The sequence below is a fragment of the Colossoma macropomum genome, unplaced genomic scaffold, assembly GCF_904425465.1.
Source record: "Colossoma macropomum unplaced genomic scaffold, Colossoma_macropomum, whole genome shotgun sequence".
NCBI classification, from domain to species: Eukaryota; Metazoa; Chordata; class Actinopteri; order Characiformes; family Serrasalmidae; genus Colossoma; species Colossoma macropomum.
Genome location: NW_023494794.1, coordinates 6,106,544 through 6,134,531, shown reverse-complemented (window position 1 = coordinate 6,134,531; position 27,988 = coordinate 6,106,544). Strand labels below are relative to the sequence as shown.

The following is a 27,988-nucleotide window of genomic DNA, read 5'->3' as shown; positions in this document are numbered from 1 at the left end:
GCAGAAGGAGGCACCATCACAGTACTGGGAGATACATTTGCACTTGTATAACATTTAGACCACCTCCTGAAGTGGTTAGAAAGAACTGCTCATTTGCCAGAATGGCAAAGCAAAACCCCCATGTGACAGCAAAGGACCTGCAGGAAGGTTTAGCTGACACAGGAGTGGTGGTGCACTGTTCAACTGGGGAGTGCTGCTTGCACAAACATGGTATGTATGGAAGGAAGAGTCATCGAAAGGAAATCTTATCCTCATTACAAAAGTCAACGTCTACAATATGCAAAACATTATCTAGATAAGACAGAGGTGTGGACAGTAACCCAGAACATGCTTCAAAGTCCACCATGAACTTGCATTCTGCAAGTAAGAGTGGGTAAAAAAATTTCTAAAGCAAGAAATGAAAAACTCCTACCTGGCTTTTGCAAGGTGTGATATCTACCAAAGGGGGTGTTACTAAGTATTTACTTAGTAGGATGTCCTACTAACCATGCAGTAATGTGCAAAAATAATTTTTAAAAATAGTTTCCTGCAGAGGTTGTTTTTACTTCTTTTCATCAAAACATATAAGTGGACCACTTTTCTCACTTAATGCTTGGAATAATTACTAGTCATAATGCTGTCTAAGAGTCTCGTTAGGGAAATAAACTAAAATGTCTGTGTAGTAATTAGACTGGTGCAGGGCTAGCTGGGCATCATCTTGAGAGAAGCAAAAATGACCACAGAAAATCCACAAGTACAAGTGGAAAACATGAGTGCATTGTCGTCATGATCTAAAGTGCAGGTGTTGGCCAAGGAGGGGTTTGTGTGTTTGTGGAGTCGCCATTAAACCCTAAAGCTCCATGGGTGATCTGTAGCTCTGTGCATACACTTTAGTGCTATGGCCTATATGTTTAAAATCCTGACCTACAGACCCACAGTGTTCTCGTATTATTAGCTGGATGTGTTCCAGCTGTTGTTTGAGCTGTAGAGAGCTGGCAGAGCCTAGCAGGCCTTGTGTTGAACCACCTTCTAATTTTTTTTATTAATTTATTTATTAGAATTGTGTGATCAGTTTTGCAGAGAGCTGCCAAATCAAAGAGAGTCTATGTCCAAAATGCCGCAAGTAAACATCATGAAAGGTATTGATTTTGAGCTTTTTGTGAAGCCTATTAAAAAAGCTGGGCCAGTACTCATAAAGCATTTACCATAAAAGTCCTGATATGCGATGGGATTTACTGCCTTTTATACAAACCTGTTGCTTCATGATCAAGCACCTGATTTGGGAACAGCACTTCCGTGATTGTTTCACTGTGTCTGAATTGATGTGTATATGCACCTATATGTCCTTTTTTGTGCACCAGTATTATAACAAATCAAACATAACACTTTGCACTAAGCAGAATCTTTGAATTGCATCTAAGTTAGTGGTTAGCTAATTTTGGCAAATTTAAAGAAATAGTCAAACACTAATAAGTTTGTGTAGAATTAGTTAGTGAAAGACAAAGACATCTCTCTGACATTTGAAATTTCAAACTGCAGTGGCTCTGATGGCTACTCTTATGTATGTACCGTGACATGCAAAAGTTTGGGCTCTTGGGTCACAATTTCTGTTACTGTGAATAGCTAAGCGAGTAAAAGATGACCTGATTTCCAAAAGGAATCAATTTAAAGATCAAAAGATCAAAAAAGAAAAAAGGCCAGAAGCAAAAGGTTGCACACCCTGTATGGTCAGTACTTAGTAACGCCCCATTTGGCAAGTATCACAGCTTGTAAATACATTTTGTAGCCATCTAAGAGTCTTTCCATTTTTGCTTGAGGAATTTTCACCCATTATTCCTTGCAAAAGACTTCTAGTTCTGTGAGATTCTTGGGCGGTCTTGCATACACTCCTCCTTTGAGGTCTGTTCACAGATTTTTGATGACATTTAGGTTAGGGGACTCTTGAGGCAGTAAATTGTGGATTTCGAGGTGTGTTTAGGATCATTATCCTGTTGTAGAAGCCATTCTCTTCTCATCTTTAGCTTTTTAATATTTTAATTTCATCAGTCCACAGGACTTTTTTCCAAATGTTCTTTTGCAAACTTCTGATGCTGATGGTTTTGTGGTGAGGTAAAACAGTAAAACAGTTCACCACTACTCCAGAGTCTGGTAAATCTTAATGAAGGTCTTCTGCAGTCAAACGGGGGGTTTGATTTGTTATTATCCTAAGGGCAGTTATCTCAAAGTTTTTATGGTCTCCTAGACCTCAACTTGACCTCAACCCTTTCTGTTAACTGCCATTTCTCAATCATATTATGAACTGAAGAAACAGCTACCTGAAAATACTTTATCTTCTTGTAGCTTTCTCCTGCTTTGTGGGCATCAGTTATTTTAATTTTCAGTGCTAGGCAGGTGCTTAGAGGAGCCCATGGCAGCTGATGATTGGGACAAGGTTTGAAGAGTCAGAGTATTTTGTAAGTTATTTGAGAGCTCAAACATCTTGGGTCCCCAAACTTTTTCTTGGTGATCCTTTCCTTTTTTCACTCTAAAATTTTACAAATCAAAAATCATCTTGCTTGAAATGTTCAAAAAGCATGTTTCGTCTTTAGCCTTATGCCGTTTGGAGATCAGTTCTTCACCTCTCTTAATAATTCACACCAACAGAAATGTAGACCAGGGGTGGCCAAACTTTCACATGCCTCTGTACTTATATTTGTGAAAGAGACTTTGTGAAGTATTGTGTGCCACTGAGAATTAGGCTTAATTATCACCAGTGGGACAAAACTGGACTCTTGACCTCTCTCTACATTGTGGGACTGCAGGCTCTGGGTTACAAAACAGTGGATGTTTATCATGAAAATGTCTATCATGGTCCGTTTCCCTGAAGATTAATAGTCGCTCATAACAAGGAGCTTCTCAGAGCACTGTATTATTGAACCTCTGAGAGAACATTGTTGCCAACTGGAAAGAGGCACTTTTCTTTTCCTCTATTCATCTTCTACTGAGGCACAGACTGTACGAGAAACACAGAAGAACTGATGGTCTTTGTGCATATTCGTATTTATGTGATACTTGAAGTTATTTCTGTGTTCCTTGGTCAGATAGACTCTTATTCTTTGTCCAAGATGGTAGATTCAAGTGGGTGGGGAGATACCCCCTTTTTTTTCTTTTTCTTCAAATTGCTACAGTAATGGTTTGTGACAATTTGCAGGTATGGTGCATAATTTCAATTCGTTAGTGTCAGTGCCCTAATGAGGAAAGTGCAAATCAAATAAACTAGACTAATGAAATGTCTGAAATCTCCAGCTGCTTTCAAAAGTGCTAGGTCCTTGAGTGTTGCTGAAAATAATCATCTTGATTTGGATTTCTGTTGAGTGACAAAGTGAACCCAAAGATTTGAGCGATCATAAATAAAGCTAAAATGAACATGTGACATCACCAGTTCTGTCCTGGTTAATTTATGGTTATAAAAGAAGGACTAGACTGAGCAAAAACAGGGCTTTTTCATGAATCATTCTCTGTGAAAGTCAGTTCCAGTTCCCTGGCTTGTATATTTGTTGTTTGAAATTAACAACAACGTGTGCACGTATTGTAACAACATCTCTGTATGGGGCTTTGTCCTTTAATATATTCCATTGCTTGTGAATGCTGCTTTATAAATATGTTATTTAGTGCTTATGAATGTGTTATAAGGTCCTTTGGTTTGGTAGCCTTTAAAGAATGAGTTCTTAAATTCATTATAACCGTAGTTATATGACAGTTTATAGTAACCTAGAGGATAATACACATTATACATAAGTTTATAGTTTTTTTATATGACAGGTTCATTACTGTATTTTTCATTATAGCTTTATAATACAGCAACAGTTATATTAGTACCATGATGTTGTATTATGGTTTTATTCTTTATCTGCATTTATAAGCAGACCAGACATACAGAGCAGTCCATAAAATATTGTCCAGTGACACAGTTTTGGTTGTTTTTGTTATGTGCTCATGCACCGTATTTGAAGTGAAAGAGTGACTATGAAGTTAAAGTGCAGACTATCCTGTTTCTATTGTAAAGGTACACATCAAGAGAACTGAATCACAAAATCATTTTTAACCAAATGCCTCAGAAGTCAATAGAAGCCCTTCACCTTATCACAAGAAACATAGTTGATAGGCTGTTCATTTCTCTAGTTACATACAGAAATCCATAATGGGGTGCTGTTTATAAAAGTGACTTTGGTTTCTATATATTTTACTCTGCATAGATGTAAATACCATCAACTGAAAGCTCACAATATGTTCTTTAATTTTAGTGTTTTGTATCATATCTAATTTGCTGGAATGTAGAACCAAAAATAAGAACATTTCTTTACATTCTTCAATATATGATTACTTTTACCCCGTTGACTCTTTCCTTCTGTTCAGTTACTTATAGAGTTATACACTCTATATTGAAGAATAAAGAAAAATTGACTGATGCCATATAAATTTAGTTTGGTGAATAATCAAATTTACCCCAAATGCAATCAGTCAGCCAAGATTTGTTAAGCGCTAACAGCATTCAGGCTTCAAAGTGGCTGCTTCTGTTTTTATAGATGACAGTATTTCATAGAAGCAAGCATGTTTGAGATTCCTGAATGACTTGATGCGATTTGAGGCGAGTGTTTGATGATTTAGGCATGACATTTGCACAATGCTAATTTGAGGGGTATACGCTTCACCTGCTTCCTAGCTATGTTAGCCTTGAAGCTAGATTCAGAACTTGAAACACATAACAAGCAATATACCTCTTCAGACTGCTGACATCTCTTGGTTGATCAACTACATTTAAAGAAAAGAAAAAGCTGTTTAAACTGATGAACCTAAGTTTTGAATGCTTTACATGCAAACTGCTTTACTTACCTACTTTAGATGCTTGTTGTGCGTTAACTTAGATTCATACAGTGTAAAATGGTTGAGATTCTCTAGCTGATTGAGTCTAGACATGAATCATAGGGGAACTTGTGTAACCTGTCAATTTTTTAAAAAGTCAGTTTTTTTTTTTAACATACATTTTCATGTTTGTTTTCTCACGTAGGAGCTGGCTAGTTGTGGCTGGAACAGGAAAGAGAAACACATCCTGGCACCCAATGTAGTGGCCTTCACACGCAGGTTCAACCAGGTAGGCCAAATCTTTTTAAATACTACCCAGTTGAGCGTGTTTCCATTATACATATACCTTCGGGAGCTTTACAGAGACATTTATTGGACCACCTCTTAAGTTCTGTCAATTCTTTGCAGAGAGTTTTATGCTGTGGGTCAGTAATTGAGGTACATGCTGCGACATGACATGTTTTTCTTTACTTTGCAAACTTCTGTTTTGCACTATATTTGTTCCAAAGCCTTCCACATTAAAATACCCTGCAAATTGAAAGCAGCAATTATTTGCTGTAGGCTTCATGTTCAGGAGAACTGATGATAAGACTAAGAGCTCTTGTGTAATGGAACACTTCTGCTGTGACCCGCTCTTGTTTTCACTTCATTGGGCATAATTTAAACCACTCTTTCTGCCTGAGCTGTTTCAAAGCTGAGAAACTGCAAATGAGTCTTCATTACCAGCCGCTGCTGACGTTTTGGATGCTGGATAGAAGATAATTTTCCTATGGAGGCTCCCCAGTGCCAGGAAATAACAATGATTTGTATGCATGGCTTTTGCCTGGCTGTTCTGACATGCTTTGGTAGTGCGGTGGGCCACTAGCTCATGTGTGTTTTCAAATCCAGGTAAGGTGGCCCCTAAGTGGTCTCTTAAACTGGCTGAAAGTACCCTGGGGACTTTATCAGCATGTCAGTTAGCCACAGTTTGATTTGAGGACATACACTGATTTGCCAGTTTATTAGGCATGTTGTACCTGTTCACATTCTATGAAATTTATGGGAAATATAGAAGAACTAGATAAACCTTCATACAGGTTGCTACTGAAGTTACAAGTTTGATGATTCTAATGCTGTCTGTACAGTCATGTGCAAAAGTTTGAACACCCCTGGGCAAATTATATGTTTTGTTGTTTTTGTAAGTGAGAAAAACAACTGGGGTGTCCAATGTAATCTGCAAAGGGCTGGTGTGGCTGCAGGTTTTCACTCCAACAAAGCAGGAGATCATCTGATGAAATGTTTAGAATAAGACAAACTGATTAAACAAAGGGAGTCAGGTGAGCTCCAGCTTGTTTGGAGTGAAAACCTGCAGCCACACCAGCCCTTTGTGGTTAAGATCAGACACCCCTGCTTTACAGGAAGCAAACTTTAATATCTGCAAATTTTATTGCTCAGTTTTTATTTATTTACCAAGCTTAACATATCGCTGTTGTCGGAAGAAAACCTTGTATCTCCAAAATGAAAACCTACTTTACTTTTAATGTAAGTCAATGGAACCAGACTTTTTTTCCAATGAAGTTAAAGTGCAGACTTTAAAAATAAAAAAAACTTTTTTATGGGCTGTTTCTTTTGCTCCATTCATCGTGAAATTAACACACAATGTGAAGAACAACAGTCTTTTCAAATTGTCAAAAACTGAACAACGACAAAAATGGAGATACGAGGTTTTCTTCTAACAGAAGCTATATATAACAAAAAAAAACAAAACAAATAAAAACACATTAAAATATAAAATATGCAATATTTTTTGCACAGGCCAAGTTCAGCAAATACAATGATAACTGAATATAATTTTGTGTTCTCTGTAGAGGATAAATATAAATTCTTAAATACCCACAACAAGACTGCAGGTAAAATATGTTTTATTTGTTTTTGTTTTTTGTTTTTTTCATGGCGTGGGAACCTTTTATTGCTCTACATTTGGCACGTACTCCACAGAGCTGTTTCTCATTTAGATGCAGGTGGCAGTGTTAATATACACAGCTGAGGGAGAAATGACGAAGTGCATGTAATGATTTGAAACTGGGCATTTGACCAAATTAATGTACAGTAAGCCGTAATTTAATAGTACCCAAATGTCTTTTTAAACGAAAGGCAGTTATTCAACTTCAACTTTGTATATATGATGTTTAAAACATTTCAAAGTTGTGTTAACTCAGTTGTCTCCAATCCCAGAGCTGGTAAAGCCATCTGAAGGCAAACTCTGGACTTCAGATTCACCACAATGAGGAGGATTTGTTTGTAATTTTCATCCAAGGCGTAGCTTGAGAGCAAACTTGAATGGGCTGTTACACTTTTTGTCTTTTTTCTTCTTCCCTGAAGCATGAATTCTGCTTGCTAAGAAGGTTTTCATGTTCATAATGCAGAATTCCCTCACTCTTGGCTGTCGCTGTCTTTGTTTTTTATGACATCATTAAGCTTAACATGATGAGCTGGCATCTGGGCCTCGGAAAGATGGCCTGCAGTTTTATAGAGGCGCTCTAGGCTCTCATGTCCAGCCCACACAAGAGCCTGTTTGCGTGAGAGCTCCTGTACAGTATCATATCCCATACAGTAAACTTCTTACCACCTGCTTAACTCCCCTAGGCATACCTCTTCTACGTTCACAGAACTCTGTATAAACAGGTAAATAATGACCAGTTTCTGTGACCAGTTTTTGTACCTTCTGCCACTATGCCACTTCATAACTTCAGAGCGTTGTTGACAATCCCCAATTATAGTGATACCAGTGCTCTTAATTGGCTGGAAATGTTCTAGCGTCATTATTTAAATGAATAATAATTTGCTGAAATGAAATAATCAAGAAAAAGTCTCACATACTACATGCTTGCTTTTCATTTCGACACTCATGTCAACAAGTTAGAGTGTTCACACAGCTTGTGCGAGCAGTGTGGCAGCATGGCATAGAGCAAATTGGGCATCAAGCCTATTTTTTTGCAACATGCAGGAAAATAAACTATGACAACCAATGAAAATGAATATGGTTGGATCCTTTATTGATTTGTTCAGTGATTTCTAACAGCCATGAAAAGTAGAATTAATCTTTTTTTCTTTCCACTATATAAGTCTAAAGGTGGGCAATATGACAGTATTTATTGCTATCTTGATAAATTACATCACGTCACAGCATGTCGTAGATGGCTGGTGCTTGTTTTATTAAAAAGGCAGCACAATTAGTCCTGAAAAGGCACAGCAATTAGATTTAAAACTTTGACCACAAAGACAAAAATGGACCATTGGCTCCCTACCTGATGGCAATGGTCAAAACTCGATCTGTACCTTGAACCCTTCGAGCTTCAAATACACCTCGGCTTGACCTGCCATCCTTCAAGATCCATGGAAGACAAGCATCAAGACTCCTTCTGTCTTGGCACCCAGGCACCTCCACTGTCTTCAAACATTGAATAAAGACCCATCACTTTGTGAAGTACTTAAGAGAAAACTAATCAAGCACTTATTGAAATGCATTGTATTGCACTTACTCTATACCTTAATTCTGTATCTTTCTCTCCAGGTATCAGCATAGGCTTTCAGTTCTGGTAGTCTTTTAGCTTAAGGGTAGTTTGTACTGTAGTTTGTATTGTAGTTTGTTGCTGTGGATAAGAACTTAAATAAATGTAATTGTAACATAATTGTAACATAAATGTAAATGTAATTGTATTTATTGCAGCCTAGTATGTGAAGTGAATAATCAAATGTGGCACTGCCTTGTCTGTTCCAACTCATCAGATGTCAGAAAATGTAAATAATGTGATATATCATGCATTGTGAAAACTGAAGTATCGCGATATGACATTTACATGATTGTTCTGATCTGCATATACATCTAAAGCTCGAGATCTGGTTTTACTTCATTTATGCATTCAGCAAAATGACAAAGAGGAAGACAAAAAAGACAAAGGGGAAGAAAACAAGGAGTAGTCAAGACAACAACAACAACAAAGAAAAGAATTTTTTCTCTTAGCCAATGTGGCTCAAAGACACAGGCCATTCTGCTAAAAACAAAAATTCAAGACCAACTCACAGCTTGAACGCTATAAAGCGGACTCTGTGTGTGTGTGTGTGTGTGTGTGTGTGTGTGTGTGTGTGTGTGTGTGTACATGTGAGTCTCTGTTTAATTTCCTGCTTAAAACTCAGAGCAATTAATTGGCATGGGCTCTGAAGTGATGACAGCATTAGTGTTAATGTGTATGTTGCTTTTTAATTTAATTTCCTTTCCTTTTTTTTCCAACTCATTATGAAATGGCTTTAAGGCTATGTTGCTTTGTTGGGGCAAATGAATGCTGTTGCAAAAATACCCATTGTTTTGAATAATGATTTAAACATTTCTATTTACTGATGATTTTGAAAGCCTTAAAAACAATAGAAAAACAAGTAAAAGCATCAAAACAGAAATTCTAAAATCATGGCCTTTATAAAGCTAAATACAAGTTAACACTTTGTGCTGTGTTCACATACTTTGGTGCGTCTACAGACTTGAAAGTGGTTCAAGTTAGAAAACTGCAAGTGGTAAACAAATGCTTCATGCTCTTTCATTGATGAACTTTATATTCAACAAAGTAAGGTAACTGATTCAGTTAGAAGCAGGGATGGGTGATGCCACTAATTTACTTTTTGACTCGATACCAAGTCATACCAAGGCTGATATCCCTATACCAGTACTGATAGCTGTGATTTTAAAAAGGGGAATTGTTTGTGATTTCTACAGTAAAAACCAGTGTAATAAAAGTAGTATTAGTATACTACTAGTATTAGTATTAAATAAACTACCACACAGACTGCCTAATTAGGGAAATAATCCCAATTCTACCATCATAGAGCATTCACTGCTTGTCCCATGCGGCTACCTGTGCCTGTGTGGTTGTGAGAAGCAGAGGGAGAGCACGAAAGGAAAAGTATGATCATTTGTTTTACATTTCCACCATTACTATAATAATACTGATGTATATTCAGTTTACTACTTAAAGTGGGCCAAATAAGAAAATATCAGGTTCAGTGAGCTCTTTGCCGTTCGCACCATCATTAAAACTCTTAAAAACACAATCTGTCACAAATGAACAGAAAAGTCAGATTTGATCCACCTTTACCTGCAGTGTAGGTAGTGTCGTATCTGTGGGTTGCTCTTTTTGTCTTTGGAAAATGTATCATCTTAGACCTACTTTCTTGAGTGCTAGGCCCATGTTGTCTTCATGTTTCCATGCCAACCAGACTCGATACGATGTGTAAATGAGTTGGAAATGTGCTGTTGATGTGGCTATGACATCAGTGTATAGTTAGCCTCATTTATCTGGTAAAGCTATGTGGTATACTTTAAACACAGCTGCCTCAATGATGTCATGCCCTTCTGTTAGAAACACTTCTGCTTGAACAAAAAGAATAGCTCTGGGCTGAAAAGCTCAACTTACCAGCCAGAGCAAGTTTAATTGTGGCTTAACTCTGGTTTAGGATTGAAGAGTATAGGGTCTTAGGGGCTTGTTAAATTGTCTCTTTTTCCATTTTTCCATTTTCCCATACTATATATGATGACATGCTTTATGGGAAATTCTGCATACATAAAGCTTTCTGTGGTATGCCTCTCAATGATAAATGATAAATACTTGGAAACTCAACAGCCAAACAAATACAGTGTTCCTGCCAAAGCCCCACCCTGGAATCCATGCATATACGCTGCCCAGGCTTGAATGCTAGTACTAACTCAGTTGTTTTGTTGTTGCACTTTGTTAGCTTCAGGTGTGCTGTGCAAGCAATTGCCTGTTTAGCAGATATAGAGCAAGGTTAGCATTCCTCATTATACCCTCATAAGCCATCACAGGAATTGGCCATTTTAATATTACTTCTTTTGCCATTATTTTTAGATGAACTACCCAGTTGTTGCTATGGTCTAATATGAACTGTAGCTTGCTAGTTTACTGGGCTAATTGAAGACTCAACATCTATAGTGGAGCTTTAATGGGTGCTGTGGATTCCATGCTCCCATGACCAACTACACAGGCAGGTCTTGAGAGTACATTTATAGCTTTTGTAGTAAAGCAGCAAACATTTTTACATATAATAAATGTCTTATTTTTAATTTCTGATAATTTCCATTGATTAGCTTTTTAAAAGAAGGGACCGCCTGCTCAGAACATTCTGGAACATGCTGGAATGGAATGGGATGGTCTTACTGGTCACCAGCAAAACCAGCATATGTTGTATTCTGGGTGCTGGTATGCTGGCCAACCAGCATGCCCATACTGGGTGACCAACTAAACCAGCAGCAGAACATTCAGCACAGACCAGCATACATTCCAAGCTGGTATTTGTTGGCTTATGCTGGTCTGCTGCTGGTTTAGTTGGTCACCCAGTATGGGCATGCTGGTTGGCCAGCATACCAGCACCCAGAATACAACATATGCTGGTTTTGCTGGTGACCAGTAAGACCATCCCATTCCATTCCAGCAAACAGCATATCAGATTGCCCTGGATATGTGCAACATGGTTCTTTCGTTTCCGTAATGATACAGAAACGCAGTGAAAGCATCCACGGAAGTATTGCTAATGTCCTCGGAAATCATCAGAAAGTTGGCTGCATTTCTTGGCTCTATTCAAAGGATTCTTCTGATTAGACATAGCGGTCTAGTAATGCAACCCAACTGGACCACAGCCTAGCTTTTGGAACGCAGCTATAGAGAAAATGGGACTCCTTACAACCATGCAAGACCTGGTAGACCAACAAAACTGTCATCATCTCATAAACAGCACTTAAAGATTTCAAGTTTGAGATATAGGAGAAAAATCAAGCTCCACTCTATAAAAATCCACTGTCCACCTTCCACTGTGAGAAGACAACTCAAAAGGATGTGTAGCTGTCAGAAGCTGTCACTGAATTCACTGAATCTGAAAGCTGATGGTCTGGAAAGAACGGAAGCTCTAATAAAGACAAAGTGTAGACATATTAAAAACTGAAAATGTGAAGTTATATGCAATAGTTGAGGTTTCTATTTAATTTTGTTAAATATATGTTTTCTGCCTGGGCCAAAACTGAACTTACTGTCCTTTACTTCTTGCCTGTTTTGACTAGAGATGAAATAAATGAAGGGTGGTGTCTGACCTTTGCACAGTGCTGTTTTTCTCACCTATTTAGACAAAATTCAGGGCTATACATTCTTTACTCTTTACTTCAAGGCGGCTACAACTTCCTGAAAGGCCTGAAAGACATCATTGCCTGAATGGCTGACACTGTATTTTCTCAGTACACGCACATATTTATGACTCCTTAGGGTGTCATGAGTTCAAACACATACACTTTGTGAGAGAACTGTATGCACTTTTTATTCTGAACAGCCCACAGCTGACTGCAGGTCTTGTTCTCCTCCACATCTTTCTGAACACACGGACATCTATATGATTTCACACACTGTTCCCATATTTTAACATTGATGTTCTCACCCTTGTGAAAGTCTCAGACATTACACAAAAACACCTCCAGAATAATTTAACCTCAGAGACCCACATTTTCTTCTAAACATATTTTGTGCAAATAAACAAGTCAGCGCCTTCCCATAGAAGTAAAGTAATGAAGCATTAATGGTCGAAGACATTTGGCCCCAGGCACCAGTAAGGAAGATGAAGTATTAAGAACATGTATGTAATGGAAAATCTGTTACACACACTTCACATGCACACAAAACATTGTGAAGGAGTTGCCAATGGAATTACCTCTGCCTCTGGAGGGATCATAGGCAGTTCAGAAGTTCAGAAAATCTGATTCGCAGTGTTGACGGGGGAGAACTTCTGATTTTATTTCGTCTCGGGACCTCTCCAACATACAATATGCTTGTTTCTGGAGCCAGATCTCTGTTGTCATGGTGAGAGTCAGACTTATCTTCATCACTGGGTCGTCAGACGCTGACTGATGCGCAGTGCTTTCCAAAGAAATGACCTCATGCTTCGATGGAATACAAAGGCTAACATTTCTGGAAGTCTGGCTGGGGACGTTTATTTGAACGTCACAAAGCATGTAAATATTTCCAATGAAGATTTGCTTTTCGCCCGTCATGCATTACCATGGTTTGAATGCCATGACCCAAGTGAGAAGACACAGTCTGATATCATGTCTCTCCTCTCCAGTGAAACCCCTTGTTATCTGTGTTTGTCTTTTCTCACACCAGAAGTACCTTTTTTCTAGATTTTCTTCAGTTTTGTTACAGTTATTTATGCAGGAACGTCCACTGAGAGGTCTTTGCTCAGAGAAAGGTCCTATGCTGGAACATTTCTTGAGGTTCACTCTGGAAGTTGTCCTTAAACACCTCATTCAAGATCACAGCGGTAGCGGTCAGAAGAAAATTTCATGGTTTTGTGAACATGAGCTAGCATGTCACTCTTTCTGCGAGTGCAATGCCAACATATCTGCCTGGCCTTGTCAGGCAGAACGAGACGTGACTATTACATGTGATTAATGTGACACCTCTAACTAAGAACAGATGCAGTCTACTGAAAGAGGTCAACTGCAACTCCATATTTTGAATGTGATCACCAATATGTTGCATGTCCTTATTTCTGCTTCTTAAGTAGTCTCGGGTGGCCAGACGTGATCTTGTGACCAAAATATATGTCTGCAGACGACTCATTAAACCTTTGGTGCTGGATTGCAGTGAAATCCATCGCCCTTTAAAAACTCACTCAACTCCTCGAGCCCCTGCTCTTTTAATGTCCGGAGTACAATCAATAACATTAGCAAAACAGGTTAGCTAATGAAATGCTATCATTAGCTAATGGAACTGTTTTCCCTTTGTTTTTCCCTTGTTTATTTTAATGTGTATTTTTATTTATTTTTTACCACATGTCCTCTGGACACATATCAACATGCTTAACTGCAATTGGTTCCACTATATATTTATCTTTCACTGTGTAGTTGCATATGATCAATGCTTGCAACAATAATGTAACTACTGGTGAGATATTGCCTATTACTGTTGAATTACAGTGGAATAGCTTATATCAACTTCACATATATTAACTTTAGTTTTTATTCTCAAGTGCACTAGCTGTATCTTGATAGTTGTAAAAGCATTTTCTCTTATGTAATTACAGCTGTGTAATAGTATGAACTGTTTTTTTTCCAGCAAGATTTTTCTTTTTTTCCATTTTCAAAAAAAAGCTGGGACAGAATGTGAAATGCTGTATAAATTGTCCTGTACTAAATTATAAACACACACACACACATACACACACACACACACACACACACATTAATGGTACTTTCACAGATGTATTGTTAATGTGTTGTGATGTGTAAGTTACCCATGCCATAGGCACTAAAACACCGCAAATCCTGGCTTTTGAACTTTACACTGGTATGATTCAGTATGATTCTTTACTTCTTTTGGCTCAGAGAACACAACATCCATTATTTCCATAAACAATCTGAAAGGATGACTCGTCAGGCAGCAACACACCACATTAGTCCATTTCACATGAGCTCAGAGAAGTTGTCAGCATTTCTGGATGTTGGTGACATGGGTTCCACTGTGCATAGAACAGTCTTAACTTGCATTTGTGGATGCAGTGAGAGTTTATTAGCATTAAGCATTCCTGCCTTTTATTCTTAGAGATTTCACTGGTTCCTCTGAATCTTTTGATGATATTGTACGCTGTAGGAACATTGTTCTTAAGCAGTTGGACTACTTACTGATGCGTTTTTGGCATAGTGGCAAGCCTTGACTTACCCTTGGCCAAGGACTAGGCCTTTATACCCAAGCATGATTACATCACATTATCTACATTCCAGGTCTTAAATTGGCCAGTGCCAACTTTTTTGGAATGTGTTGCAGACATCAGTTTCAAAATGAGTGCATATTTACCAAAAAACAAGGAAGTTGATAAGAAAATATCTTGTCTTGGCACTGATTTTATTTAAATATATGTCAAAGTGGATTTACAAATCACTGCTTTCTGTTTTTATTTTCATTTCACAAACTACCCCAACTTTTTTGGAATTGAGTTTGTACGTTATGAGAGTATTTACACTGCATCTATACAGGAAATGCCAACTTTCCTAATGTTTAGCTAGTAGCACAGCTAGAGCACATTTTTAAAAGGAAATTTTATATAATCAATTAAAATGTATTATATTACTTCAGATGCAATGTCTAGATCAGCAGTCTGTAACTACCATGTCCACTGTTATCTATAACTGTCACTACACATACATAGCAACTGCACAGGAACTGTCCACTGTAAAGTGTAGCTTTTTTATAGTTACTGTGGAATATCTGTGTAACATGGTGACCTGAAATCAAATCACACGAGTTAATACCAATCTATAATTTCCCAGTTCCCTCATATTACAGAATGTTTTAAAGCCAGAACTTTGGTTAGGTTGCAGTGTCCTTGATTCATCAAAGTTGTGTACGGTCAAATCTGATTTGTGTGCACACAAATTTTTACTGGATTGTTGGCATGTCTGAATGATCAAACTCAGGTCTGGTGGGAGTGTGTGTAAATCTGAGTGTAATGGTATAAAAACCTGGAAAAAAAAATGTTGGGGATGACGGTAGGGAGGAGAGGTTACGCCTGAAGTCCACCACCATCTCTGCAGTCTTTTACGTGTTCAACAGCAGGTGGTTGCTGCTTGACTTCCTTTCTGTATGCAGACTCGTCACCATTGGCTAAGGCCCACCACAGTGGTGTCATGTGCAAACTTCAGGATCTTCCCAGCTTGGTTCCTTGGAGACGCAGCCTTTGGTGTAGAGATTAAATACAAAGGATGAGAGCATGCAACCTTGTGGAACTCCAGTACTAGGTTCCGGGGGTCTGACGTGTTTTCCAAGCCACACCTGCTGTCTCCTGTTTGTCAGGAACTCCACGATCCACGATCCACCGGCAGACGGGAGTGACTTGCAGTAACTCTGACACCACGGTTTTGAAAGCCCAGCTGAAGTCCACAAACAGAGGTTCCAAGACGGTCAAGATGCTGTACAATAAAGTGCTGGGCCAAGTTGACTGCATCTTCAACAGACCTGTTAGCTCTGTATGCAAACTGCAGGGTATCCAGTCGAGGGTTTGAAGTGACCTTCAGGCAGGCTAGGATTAGGCGTTCAAAAAACTTCATGACTGCTAATGTCAGGGCTACTGGCCTGTAGTCATTTAGTCCAGTAAAGTTCATTGTTTGGGGACTGGAATGATGGTAGATGTTTTGAATATGTTGCATATGTTTGCATATGGGAGTAGAGCAAAGTTCCATTGATTTGTTAAACATGTTTGTGAAAATTGGAGCTAGTTGATCACAGCAGTACTTTAGAGTGGATGGACAGACCAAGTCTGGCCCTGGGTCTTTTTTTCACTTGTTTTTCACTGTTTTGTCTTCCGATTAGACTGTTGGCATCCTGCTCATTGGTGTTGAGATGAGTAGGGGGCAGAGGTGAGAGAGCCAGGGTCAGGGTGGAGAGCAGAGAAATGGGAGACAGACATCCATCTGTCTTGGTAAAAGGCATTTTCAGCTACTACCATGGTGAATCTGTTAATCACCAAAGTACTGAAGTATCATTTACAAACAAAACCCACTGTCGATGCCAGCAATACCAGCAGACTACACTGAATGGCTTTTTTTATGTCTGACAATTTTGGTGAGTGCTCCTCTACTTTAAGCTCCACCTTCATGAGGCGATGGATCGGTTTAGAAGTTTCACACTCAGTTTATTCTCACGCTAATAAGTCTACATTTCCACCAACCATTTAGCTGGACATTTCTCATGGTAGTCCCCAGACGTTCTTGTTACAAGACATATGGCTCTGCAGAACTACTTCCTAAGCAGTTGTTTAGTCTAACATAAGACAGTTTTGATTTGAAGTCATGTATATTTTCTGCTGAGCTAAAACTGCATTCTTCTCATTTGCAGCACAGTTTCAATCAAACAAACTAAACATTTCTTGCCATTTCAGATGTGTCACATGTTTTCATTTCCCTGTCTCTTTCCTCTTATTTTCTTTAAGCTGAACTAGTATGGACTTTTCTCTGAGGATTGATGACCACGTTTTTGTTTTTGTCCAGTCAGAAATGAGTTTTCCTCAAGACGGTCATGGTTCAACTCCAGCTGAAAATCCCTTTGGTGGAAAAGTCTCTGCTGAGTTCCAGCAGCAGATGGAAATAAAGCAAAGCTCACTTGAATTCCCTCAGTGATATTCTCTGATATTCTTGCATCACCTCCGCTGACCCTTGCTTTTCAATATCTGCCAATTCTTTACACAAAACCTTCTCCTACATCTGGAATTCTTATCATACGTGTGATGTAATAAAAAATAAAGCACAGAAAATAATTTATGAAAGCTCCATAAGTCCCTGTTAAATGAGCATCTATCCAAGCATTTACTATCTCACAAGTAGTTGTATTGAATGCATTACCTGTTTACCGGGTTGAACACTTAATATACTATGTAAATGATGGCTTTCTGCTTTGTCATCTTTTGCAACCTTAAAGTTTTAGTTTTATTTCTTTTCATTCATCTAACATTTGTTCTGAAATCAAGGGTATTAACGTGGAGTTTATCCCTCCTCTTCTGGGAAGGTTTTGCATTAGATGTTGGAACTTTGCTGTCAGGATTTGATTGCATTCAGCCACAAAAGTATTAGTGAGGTCGGATACTGATGTTGACTTTGGATCATAAACACCACTTCAGCTCATCCTGAAGTTACTGGATGGAATTCCATCACTCCAGAGAACACAGTTCCACTGCTTCCCAGCCCAATGCCCAATGCCATAATACCCCTCTAGCCAACGCTTTGCATTGCACATGTTGACCTTAGGCTTTTCTATGGAGATTATACAAGTGTGCGCTATTGAATGTCAGCAATCTGTGCACCTTAAAGTATAAATTACTTAGAAAGTGTGACTATAAGCTTTTGGTATCGATTGCCTATGTAAATCCCCTCATATACAATCTGTTAAAGTGTGGTATTTGTATCTCTCTAGGTGAGCTTCTGGTTGGTGAGAGAAATCCTCACAGCTCAGACACTGAAGATCCGTGCTGAAATCCTGACCCACTTTGTAAAAATCGCAAAGGTACTGTCAGTGACATTTTGCAGATATTTTGTCAAAAACTTCCTTTCACTTTTCTTTCTTCTCTGTTATGTATGTATATGTTAAGGTATAGGTTTGTATACCTATGGTACACTGCAGTAGAGTTAATTTTTAGTGTCACACATGACCGAGGGCTGTTAACCAGCCCAGTTTCTTTATCTGCATGTAGAGAAATCCCACGAATGAATAGCCTAAATAAAATAATAACAATCACTTAATAGTTAGCATATATAAGTAATATACAGCATAATGAGGAAAATTAACTAACTAATTCTATATGGTGAAGAATAGGCAAATTGCATTCATTTAGGCTACTGAAATGGCCCAGCCTTCAGACAGTCAGACAGCCACAGCTGTGGAAAGTGCTCTTTATGAAGGCAATTACACAACAATAAAGCCAACTAAATGAATATTTGGCATGTGGCAGTCATATTCAATCATAACTAATGCAGATGAAAACCAGCTATCTATAGGGCAGCATTTGCTGCTATGACTTCACAACAATAGCCCTGTCATTCACATACAGCTTTTCCATCCTGTTCCATTGATGGCTCTCTCCATAAAAGTTATTTCCAGCTATTGTCATGCCATGAATTTGTGAATCATTAAAGTACATTCAGTCTGAAGCATCATTTACAAGCAAAACACCACCAATGCCAGCAATACCAGCAGACTATATTAGGCAGTGCATGTGGGAGACCTAGGAATAAAACAATGAGCAGCAAACTACAGTACTAAGCTTTAGGGCCGCCACTGTAACAAGAAGCCCTGTCATTAACAGCTCATTAACTTATATATATAGCAAATTACACAAATGTCATTATCACAGTTAACATAACAAAAAATGTGATTAATCATGAGCCTTAGTAAGGTTAAGATGTAACTAGGAAGTTATGAAGTATAATTTCCATAGAGTTAACCTGAGTTATCTGAGGTAATCTGTTTAGATCAGTCAAGTCAAATCAAGTTGTGGCTTTTTCTATGTGTTTGTGAATTTCATCTATTATAATTTTTGATGTAAGTATTGTAAATAAGGACAAGCTCAATTTTCATATGTTCTGGCTTTGAAAGTAATTGCTCTTACATTCGAATTCCACAAAAAATGGTCAACAAACATGTCTTTATATTGGCTGTGGGTTTTATGCCTTAATATTTTTTGTTTCATTATTTTCTTGACTGTATATGAACAAATATTATGGGTCCAAGTTAGAAAAAACGTTAGGATGGTATTACTTTATGGCAAACACTTGAAGAAGAGTTTTTGGTGATTCTTATTAGTGCTTGCTGTGTGAATGCTCCCCTACCTTGATTTAAATTGCAAGTGCAGTGTTTCCCAGCGCCAGTCCTAGAGGCCCACTTGCACTGCACAGTTTTGTGTTTTCCCTGCACCTGTCTCTTATCATTAGTCCTTCTTCAGCTGAATCATCGTTAGAGCAGGGAAAACATAAATCTGTAGTGCAGTTTGGCCTCCAGGACTGCATTTGGGAAACAGTGAGCTAATATACTGTAGCCTGTTATTATACTGGCATAACTTCGAGGTTGTAAATTTTTTTTTTTAAAGTAGTGCAGTTCTGTTTTCCAGGTTTTGCACCTTCATTGCTTTGGTAGAGGAACATGCAGTACTCTGCTCAAAGTTAGTAATCACACTTCATTTCATTAATTTCCAGTCAAATCAGCAATTGAGTACAAGCTATTTATTTTTTAGGAGACATTTCTGATGAGAATAGATCAGAAATAATCCATTTGCATAAGGATGAAGAGAAGAAAATAAGTGGAAAAAACAGAGTTTCTAAGAGTGGAATTTAAAAACTGATTAAAATGTATAGAGAAAATGGGACTCCTAATAACTATGCAAGACCTAGTACACCACCAAAACTGTCACAATTAGATAAGGAGTACTTCAAGCCTTCATTCTTGAGAGAAAACAAAGCTCCAATCTTGCTTTAGATCTGAAAATATGGTAATATAACCAACTTCTAAGACTGAACTTGGGAGGTGTAAAAAAAATACCCCTGCAGGTTTCTTTGAAACACTGATAATAAGTCTCCTGAAATGTATAAAAAACAGGGTGAACACATAAAATACTGAAAAAGGTGTTGTGTTTAGTTGTTGAGTGGAAATGTTCTATTAAATCTATTCAATTAAATCTGTTTTCTGCTTTTCTTCCTGACAATGAAAAATAAATAACTTACTTAGTTTTGACTGGAATTGAAATAAATGAAGTATAGACTTTTTTACAGTATTGTATTTCATAGGAAAATCATAGGTGGGGTTTGAAATTAACCAGGCCTCAGGATCAAAACACTCCCAAAAGTTAAAAATGTTCCAAATATTTTAAATGAGGGGAAAAAACATGGCCCTCATGATGAATCTCATTTCATAATTGTGACTCATCTTGTGTGTAGAAGAAAGTTTCTCATAAATCTTAATCAAATCTGAAAATTAAATCCAGAGGGTGTCAATTGCCCCTTAAAATGTAAATTCCAGGCATTTAACACAAGAGACTGTTTTTGCCTAGTCGTGCTTTTTATGCAGAGTTCTATGGTTTGATTTACTGTTTATCTGCAGAAACTGCTGGAGCTGAACAACCTTCACTCTCTGGTGTCTGTAGTCTCGGCTCTGCAGAGTGCTCCCATCTTCAGACTGAGCAAGACCTGGGCGGTAAGACACACACGGTCATATAACATTTAACTTCTGTAGTATGTCTGTGTATGGTCTGTAATCCTCCATCCCCACACTTTTTAAAGGTTCAGTTTAACACAAACACAAATTAGCTAAAAATTCTACTCTGCACCTGAATTGTTTTTTTTGGTAGTCAGAAGTCTTTGATTGGCTTTCGTAAGTGTATGAATACATGCTGTGCTACTGCTTATCAGGCCATAGTTTTGTTTCACCAATGATGTCACTGACATTTTGTCTTGGAAGTCTTTTTGTTGTTACCCATGCTGGACTGGAGAACATGTGTGTGCAGCGAAAAGATGTTCTGTTATGCATCCAAAAATCCATTTTACCATTTGCTGTGCTCTACACTGTAAAAACGGTTCATCAGTTCAATCTAAAAGAAAACTTCATGTGATAACAAGTCATAAAGGGGGCTCCTGAGTGGTGCAACCCGAGCGTTGATCCTGTCATCGGGGGATCGCAAGTTTGATCCCTGGTGATGCTACAGCCATCTGTGGCCGGAAGTCCAAGAGAGCACAATTGGCCTCGCTCTGTCTGGGAGTTTATGATGGCCCTCCCGTCTCCCCCAGTCACCCAATGCGATGCTAGTCAGTGCAGGCATCTGTTAGCTGATGCAACAGAACTGTCAGTTGGCGCTTTCCTCAAAATGCGTTCACAGCGAAAACATGCAGTGGCGTTTCACAGGTGTAGTAGAAGGAAGCCTGTGCTAGCCTTCGTCCTCCTAGCACTGGTGGTATCCTGTGATTGAAGGGGAGTCCTAACTAGTGGGTGGAATTAGATACTGTAAAACTGGGGAGAAAATCGGGAAAAAAAACGATCTAAGTAGTTGTGTTCAAGTCAAATAAACAATTTCATTCAAAGTATTTATTTGCATAAATAAAACTAGTTGAGTTGAGACATGTGCCAGTATTTGGTAATTTGGTATACTGTGGTATTAAACACTTTAAAATACTGCCACTTTGAGTCAAACAAGTTGAGGTCTTCACCGGCGATTTTTAGAAGTGCAAGCAGCTCTGCTTTTACAAGCTCCCACTCTGGTCTCACGCTTGCTTGAAATCTCTTATTCTGCTAGTAGAAACAGTCATGGGTGTTTTTTGATTAACAGAGGCTGCATGTACATTATGAAATGATACAACCCTATTTCCAAAAAAGCTGGGACGCTGCGCAGAATGTAAATAAAAATAGAATGCAATGAAATGCAAATCATGTAAACCATATTTTTAAGGAAAATACTACAAAGACAGCATTTAAAATGTTGAAACAGAGAAATTTTATTGTTTTTTGAAAAATATATGCCCATTTTGAATTTGATGCCAACAACACGTTCCAAAAAAGTTGGGACAGAGGCATGTTTACCACTGTGTTTCATCACCTCTTCTTTTAACAACACTCTGTAAGTGTTTGGGAACTGAGGAGATCGACTGCTGTAGTTTTGAAAGTGAAATGTTTTCTCATTCTTGTTTGATATAAGATTTCAGCTGCTCAACAGTTCAGGGGCTCATTTGACATATTTTTTGCTTCTTAATGTTCCAAATACTTTCAGTGGGTGACAGGTCTGGACTGTAGCCAGGTCAGTTTAGCACCCGGACTCTTTTAATGTGGAGCAATGCTGTTGTAATACATGCAGAATGTGGTTCAGCATTGTCTTGCTGAAATAAGACGTCATCTGGATGGCAGCATATGTTTCCAAAACATGTATATATCATGCAGCATTAATGGTGCCTTCACAGATGTGCCAGTCACCCATGCCATGTGCACTGATGCCCCCCATACCATCATGAATACTGGCTTTTGAACTGTGTCCATGATTTCCAAAATTAATTTCAATTTTTGATTTGTTGGACCACAGAACACTTTTCCACTTCCCCTCAGTCCATTTTAAATGAGCTGCGGCCACACAGAGGTGATCACAGAGTGGTGAACCCCTCCCCATCTTTACTTCTGAAAGACTCACCATTGACACTCCCAAAAAATGCTTCCAGAAAAATCACAATAGCACTGTGCTTTTGACAGTTGAAGCTAAACATGTTGTTTCTGTTGAAGGGGACACTGTAAATAGGCTTGTTTCACGTGTTTAGCAGTGGAAATGTGGCTTTGTCGAAGTGTGGATTGAAGTCCTACGGTAGTTTTCTTTTTTTACAGATGCTACTCAGCGATTTTCCTTGCCATTTTTCTTACCATGTCTGTGTTTTCCCTCTTTTCCCTGAGAAAATTACAGGCCACATTACCTACTGCTTTTCACCAAACTCAGAGGTGGTCACATGTCACCTTGCATTGGAAAAGAGTTTTTTGACTGCTGCTACTCACCATATTCAGGCTTCTATCCATAATACAAACTTTCTGCTTTCCGTGTCACAAAACGATATACGTTTTGGAAAAGTCTCACCACCATTTCTTTGTTGTGGATGGTAGACTTTCTTCGTCCTTTTAGAAAGAGAAACAATCAATCAGAAAATGGCCACATTCTTTAAATAATGACCACAATCTTATAATGACGTGATGCAAACAAAAAAAATGGGTTTGTAGAAAATATAAGCCAGTAGAAACTCACTCATCCTGTGATAATTTAGTTGCCATCCTGGTGTTGAGGAGTGTGAGCTAATAGAAAGTAACAAAGCAGTCTGTGGTATCTTCATCCTGAAGGAACAAATTCTCCTCAGACAGCATAATCACTTGTTGCTCAGAGCTATAAAATTAATAAAAATAGTAAACCAGCTTGCATGAGCTGTTTACTGGACTGTATGTTTCCTTTAAATTCATAGCACACCAGGGCTATTGATAGTTTTAGTGTGATTTTTATTTTTCACCAAGCAAGAGTGTTTAGTTTTTATATAATTCAGAAAGATTGTTCCACAAGGGCTCTACAGTAAAGGCAATAGTTCTGTGTAGTTTTGTCTTCGCCTGGTAAGATGGTTCTTCAAATTGGTGGAGCATGTGTTGTATATGGTCCCATATAGAACCTCTTTGAAAAAGGTTCTGTATAGCACCAAAAAGGGTTCCTCTGTTAATAGAAGCTTGACAGCATAATAGTAGCAGAACCATTTATAGCAGAACCCTAAAACAATAGCAGAACCCTTGAAGCACCACTTTTTTAAATGTGTTATTATGATGAAAGCTGTGATTTAGTAGGTATTTGACAAGGGTAGGATAGTTAAAAATGCATGCATGCATATAAACTACTTATTATATTTCCAAAACACAATTTTATTTCACTGTACATACTGACAAGAGCTGTGTGCATCAAAACAATGTTAGATACAAACTCCAGTGTACTAGAAAATTACATTAGGTAACATGACAGTTAGTTCCAGGACAGTTTAGCTAAATTATACTGAAATGCCACACATGCTCTAGCTGTTAAGCTGATAAAGGACGTAGTAAAATACACCATAAATATTTGGAGTGACAAGCTAAGCATAACCACACACTAAATTTTTATTTATAGGTAATGAACAGCTGCAACTTTATTTGTGTACAATCTTCTTATGCAGTAAAACTACGTGGTGCTGTGGAGTTTACGAAACATACTTACTCAGTATCTAGAATCTGTTTGGCATTTCAGTGTAATTGAGTTTACTTACCGATATGTTACACATACTTGGTTAATACCTAGAACTTAAGGGACGGTAAAAGATTTTTTACCCAAAAGTCATTTTAAAAAATCTTTTAAAAATAGACGCAATGGCAGCATTTAGAGATCATTTTGCTTAATACGAATAGTAAATAACAAAGCAAAAGTAGCTGCTTTTTCCCATTGCGTAAAGAAGTTAGAGTTTCTTTCTCTCCCTTGTGCCTAAAGCCACTGTGGTCTTAAATAACAGTAGCAAAACCGCTGAGGAGATCTTCATGTGGAATCCCAGGACAAATTTTACACACACACGCACAAATTATTATGAAAAGCACGTTTCAAAGCTGAGTCCAAAGACACCATCTGAAGTCAGAAGAAAAACGTGCTGTGCAGTATATTGCTCCCTCCAGGCCACATGCAGGGGCTGTGAAGTGTTTTAAAGGCTGAGACCCATACGTGGCGTCACTGTAGGGTCAGTGCTGATATGTGTCCTTGTCTTTTTACCGCAGCTCCTGGCCTCTTTTTCCATGTCCCCAGATGACCGTTTTCTCCACCAATTATGACATGCACACAGCAAAGGCTGATGATAGTATTTCCAGCACTTATTTTCAGTAAAACACACTCACACACATGCACACATGCTGTGTGCAAAAGTTTTAGACACCTGAGAAATGAATATTTAGAAAGCTATTTATATGAGCACTAAACATCTACAAGTTTCACAAAACACTAACATTAGAATTAACACAAATAGAGGGAGATTCACTTGAAAGAGCGCCCGAATATTCTGTAATAACTCTCTCGAGGACGAAGCCATCTGAACAAAACAACGTGCAATGTGCTCCTCGGTATATGGAGCTTCGAACAAGCCGGGACGCCCCTGTGTCGGAGCACTGAGGGAGGCGCTGGACAGCCATTGTGACGTCTAACCTCCGTTTGCAACTTCCGGGTGCATACCTCCATACTCCTTCATGTGTCTGGCAGAAAACTGAGATCACTTCCAGCATCTCATGTAATGCAATTGATTATACATACGTCAAGGTATGTAGCATATTTTTTTGGTTCAGGTTGTTTCATCCTAACGGGAGTTACAACAGAATATTTCGAGTGAATCTCCCTAGCATTTATACAATAAGTAGTGATTTTAATTACGTATGTTTGTTTAGCCATTTAATCAAACCATTCCTCATGGCAGCCCAGTACTGTTTTTAATTATCATCCATCACCTGGTTAAGTTCAATCTATACTTCATGCTAAATCAAGTGTGCTGCTAATGCAATTTAACAGATCCATGTGTTGCTTGATGGTATCAAATTAGGAACAAAACTTAATGTTCTTTTAACTAGTTCACAAGTTATCAACTACTTTTTAAAAACTAGATAATTCATCTTACTGTTTACTGTGTTTATTTTTATTTGCATTTATTGTAATGTTGATATGAAGTGTTTCTAAGCAAAAACACACCTACTGCAAAGAGGCAACACGTAAGTGCCAAAACGGTAGTATTGCCCACTTCACGAAACCGTAAATCTAAACCCTATGTATGCATGCATTTAGAATGTATGGGATAACAGTGCCCTTCATGACTTCATTACAGAAACTAAACTAGAACAGCACAAAATCTTCAAAAGGGGTATATTGCCCCCTCTATTTGGGCAAAACACCCCTCTTTCTGAGGTATGAAGCCCCCCTTTGAATCTTTAATCAAAATGTCATCAAAGTTTTACAGAATGTATAATTTCTTTGTCAAATCTTTTCTAGTCTTAGCATATATTATGAGCATATAGCATGTAGCTAGCATATAATGCAAATTCTTGCTAGTCACAGAAACTCCAGTGACATAACTTTATTATGGAAATCTAACTAAATCATATTTTTGTGGCATTATTATGGGAGCCATTTGCCACCTTATGTTGGCAACTTTTTTGGACAGCTTTATATAATATACATGCATAGATCAGGGTTATCTGTGACATTTTTTCCAGAGCAGTAAATCCCAGAAATGCTGTCATTCAGATGAATTTTCAGAAGTAATTACATCACAGCCATTCAGTGAATGTGTTGAGATTAGATTTGGCTCCATCATTTAATTAGAAAAGATTATCTCTGATGTGAAAGAATTGAGGTTCCAATAAAATTCCAAAAATATAGGAAAATGGGAACTGTGCCTACAGATTAATATTCCAACTACAGTGCTTTTTATGTGCACAAGGATAATCCAGTAAGTTCCCCTTTTTCCCTCCTTGCATATAGCAGTTTATTTCATAGTCTTTTTCTTCACCAACAAGCAATGAATCATAATATTTTGTACCTGTGTCTATTGGAAAATCCTTAGAAGTGAGGGTGAATGTCAGTGGCACAGTTTGGCATTCAAAGAGGAAGCGATAGCTAAGATACTGGTTTGTAATAAGCAAAGAACAGATGAATATGTCTGTTATAATTTGAAGCACAGTGTTTCTTATCAAATTCTGTTGATGGACGGGCTTGTACGGCAAAAGACAGACTAAAGCAAGTAATTGAAGAGTTTCAATCCAAAATGCTATACATGCACATGTAAGAATAAGAAATGATGTTAATGGAAAACACATTTTCATTTCTCTGATAAAGGAGGTTATGATCATAATATAGCATTGATATTTCTTGTATGTGTAAAGCCCACTCTCAGCAACTTATACCATGAAAAAAAGAAAAGAAAATGTTAGAAAGTGATCTATATTGCATTTTATCACAGAATGCTTCAATTGTAAACCTACAAATTGCACCTAAATGGTAGGCCAATGAGTGTACAAACCAGCATATGTGAGAAAGTCTTCACAGTAGTAATTGACAATACCGGTCTTCTGTACACTTGAATCAATTCAGGCTCAGTTTTTGCACTTATATAAGTTTTTTAAGCCAAAAAACCTCCTTCTTTCCTGCCCGATTTACTCTGCACCCAGACGCCTAGTTTTGATCATTGACAGTGGTGTCAGTGAAGGAACAGAGGAATGTATCAGCAGTGCACTTCTAATTTCGATATGATAGTTTAAACATCCATGTTTTTGATGTCACACCTTCTCCTTGAAGTGGTATTCCAAACTGCTGCTCTAATGCTTACGCTGGTGTCCTTCACTGTACATTGAGGAGCCAGAGCTAACCAGCTCTGAGTAAAGTGTGATATGAGACAGTTTTCAGAAGCCCTCCTTTCACCTTGCCTGTCAGCCAAGAGCGTTTATACTGGGTTGCCAGGTCCAGGGCATAATCTCCTTTTCTGGAGATTCCCACCAGCAGCTGTCACCCTCCTACTGGAAAAGAAACACAGAACATGAGCTTGCCCTTTGGCTTCATGCATTAACCGTACAGCTTGATGAGACCACTACTTGACAAGGTAATGGCAAACCCAGCACAGGGTCTCCACTGTGTTGTGAAGTAGGATTATATGCTAGTCTGAAAGCTTTTCAGCAGAATTCAGCAGTTGGCAAAGATTATTGTAATCTGAATTACAGATGGTGAAAATGACTGCGATTTTGTTTCAGGCCCTGCTTGGCATGTTTTAGTAAAGCAACTGCGATGTACTGTACTTGAAAAGAATAGATGCTTCAGTGTACTTTGTTACATCTTCTGGTTGCTTTAATCTCCAAATCAAAGATAAAGATAGTGATGTAATGCGCTTAAGAAGGGAAGAAATCACACATATGAATTCATAGCTATGAGTAGTTATTCACCGTCCATTTGCAGTTAACAAATGACCAGTATGTTCAGACTGGAAAATGAATAAAGCACATGTAATTATTGCTCATTTAGTCAACGAAAGGAAATGTCATTAAAAGCCTTAATGAGA

The 27,988-nt window shown here is 38.2% G+C and overlaps 1 protein-coding gene across 2 annotated transcripts in view; it reads left to right on the top strand.

The window, feature by feature from the left end:
• The window catches only part of LOC118814384 (ras-specific guanine nucleotide-releasing factor RalGPS1), a 218,351-nt gene that overhangs the window by 60,846 nt on the left and 129,517 nt on the right, over nt 1-27,988 (top strand). For both annotated transcript variants that reach the window (XM_036579967.1, XM_036579966.1), the window contains exons 5-7: nt 5,027-5,110; nt 17,811-17,900; nt 20,487-20,579. In XM_036579967.1, coding sequence (XP_036435860.1) covers nt 5,027-5,110; nt 17,811-17,900; nt 20,487-20,579 — 267 coding nt within the window. The remainder of the gene's footprint in view (nt 1-5,026; nt 5,111-17,810; nt 17,901-20,486; nt 20,580-27,988) is intronic.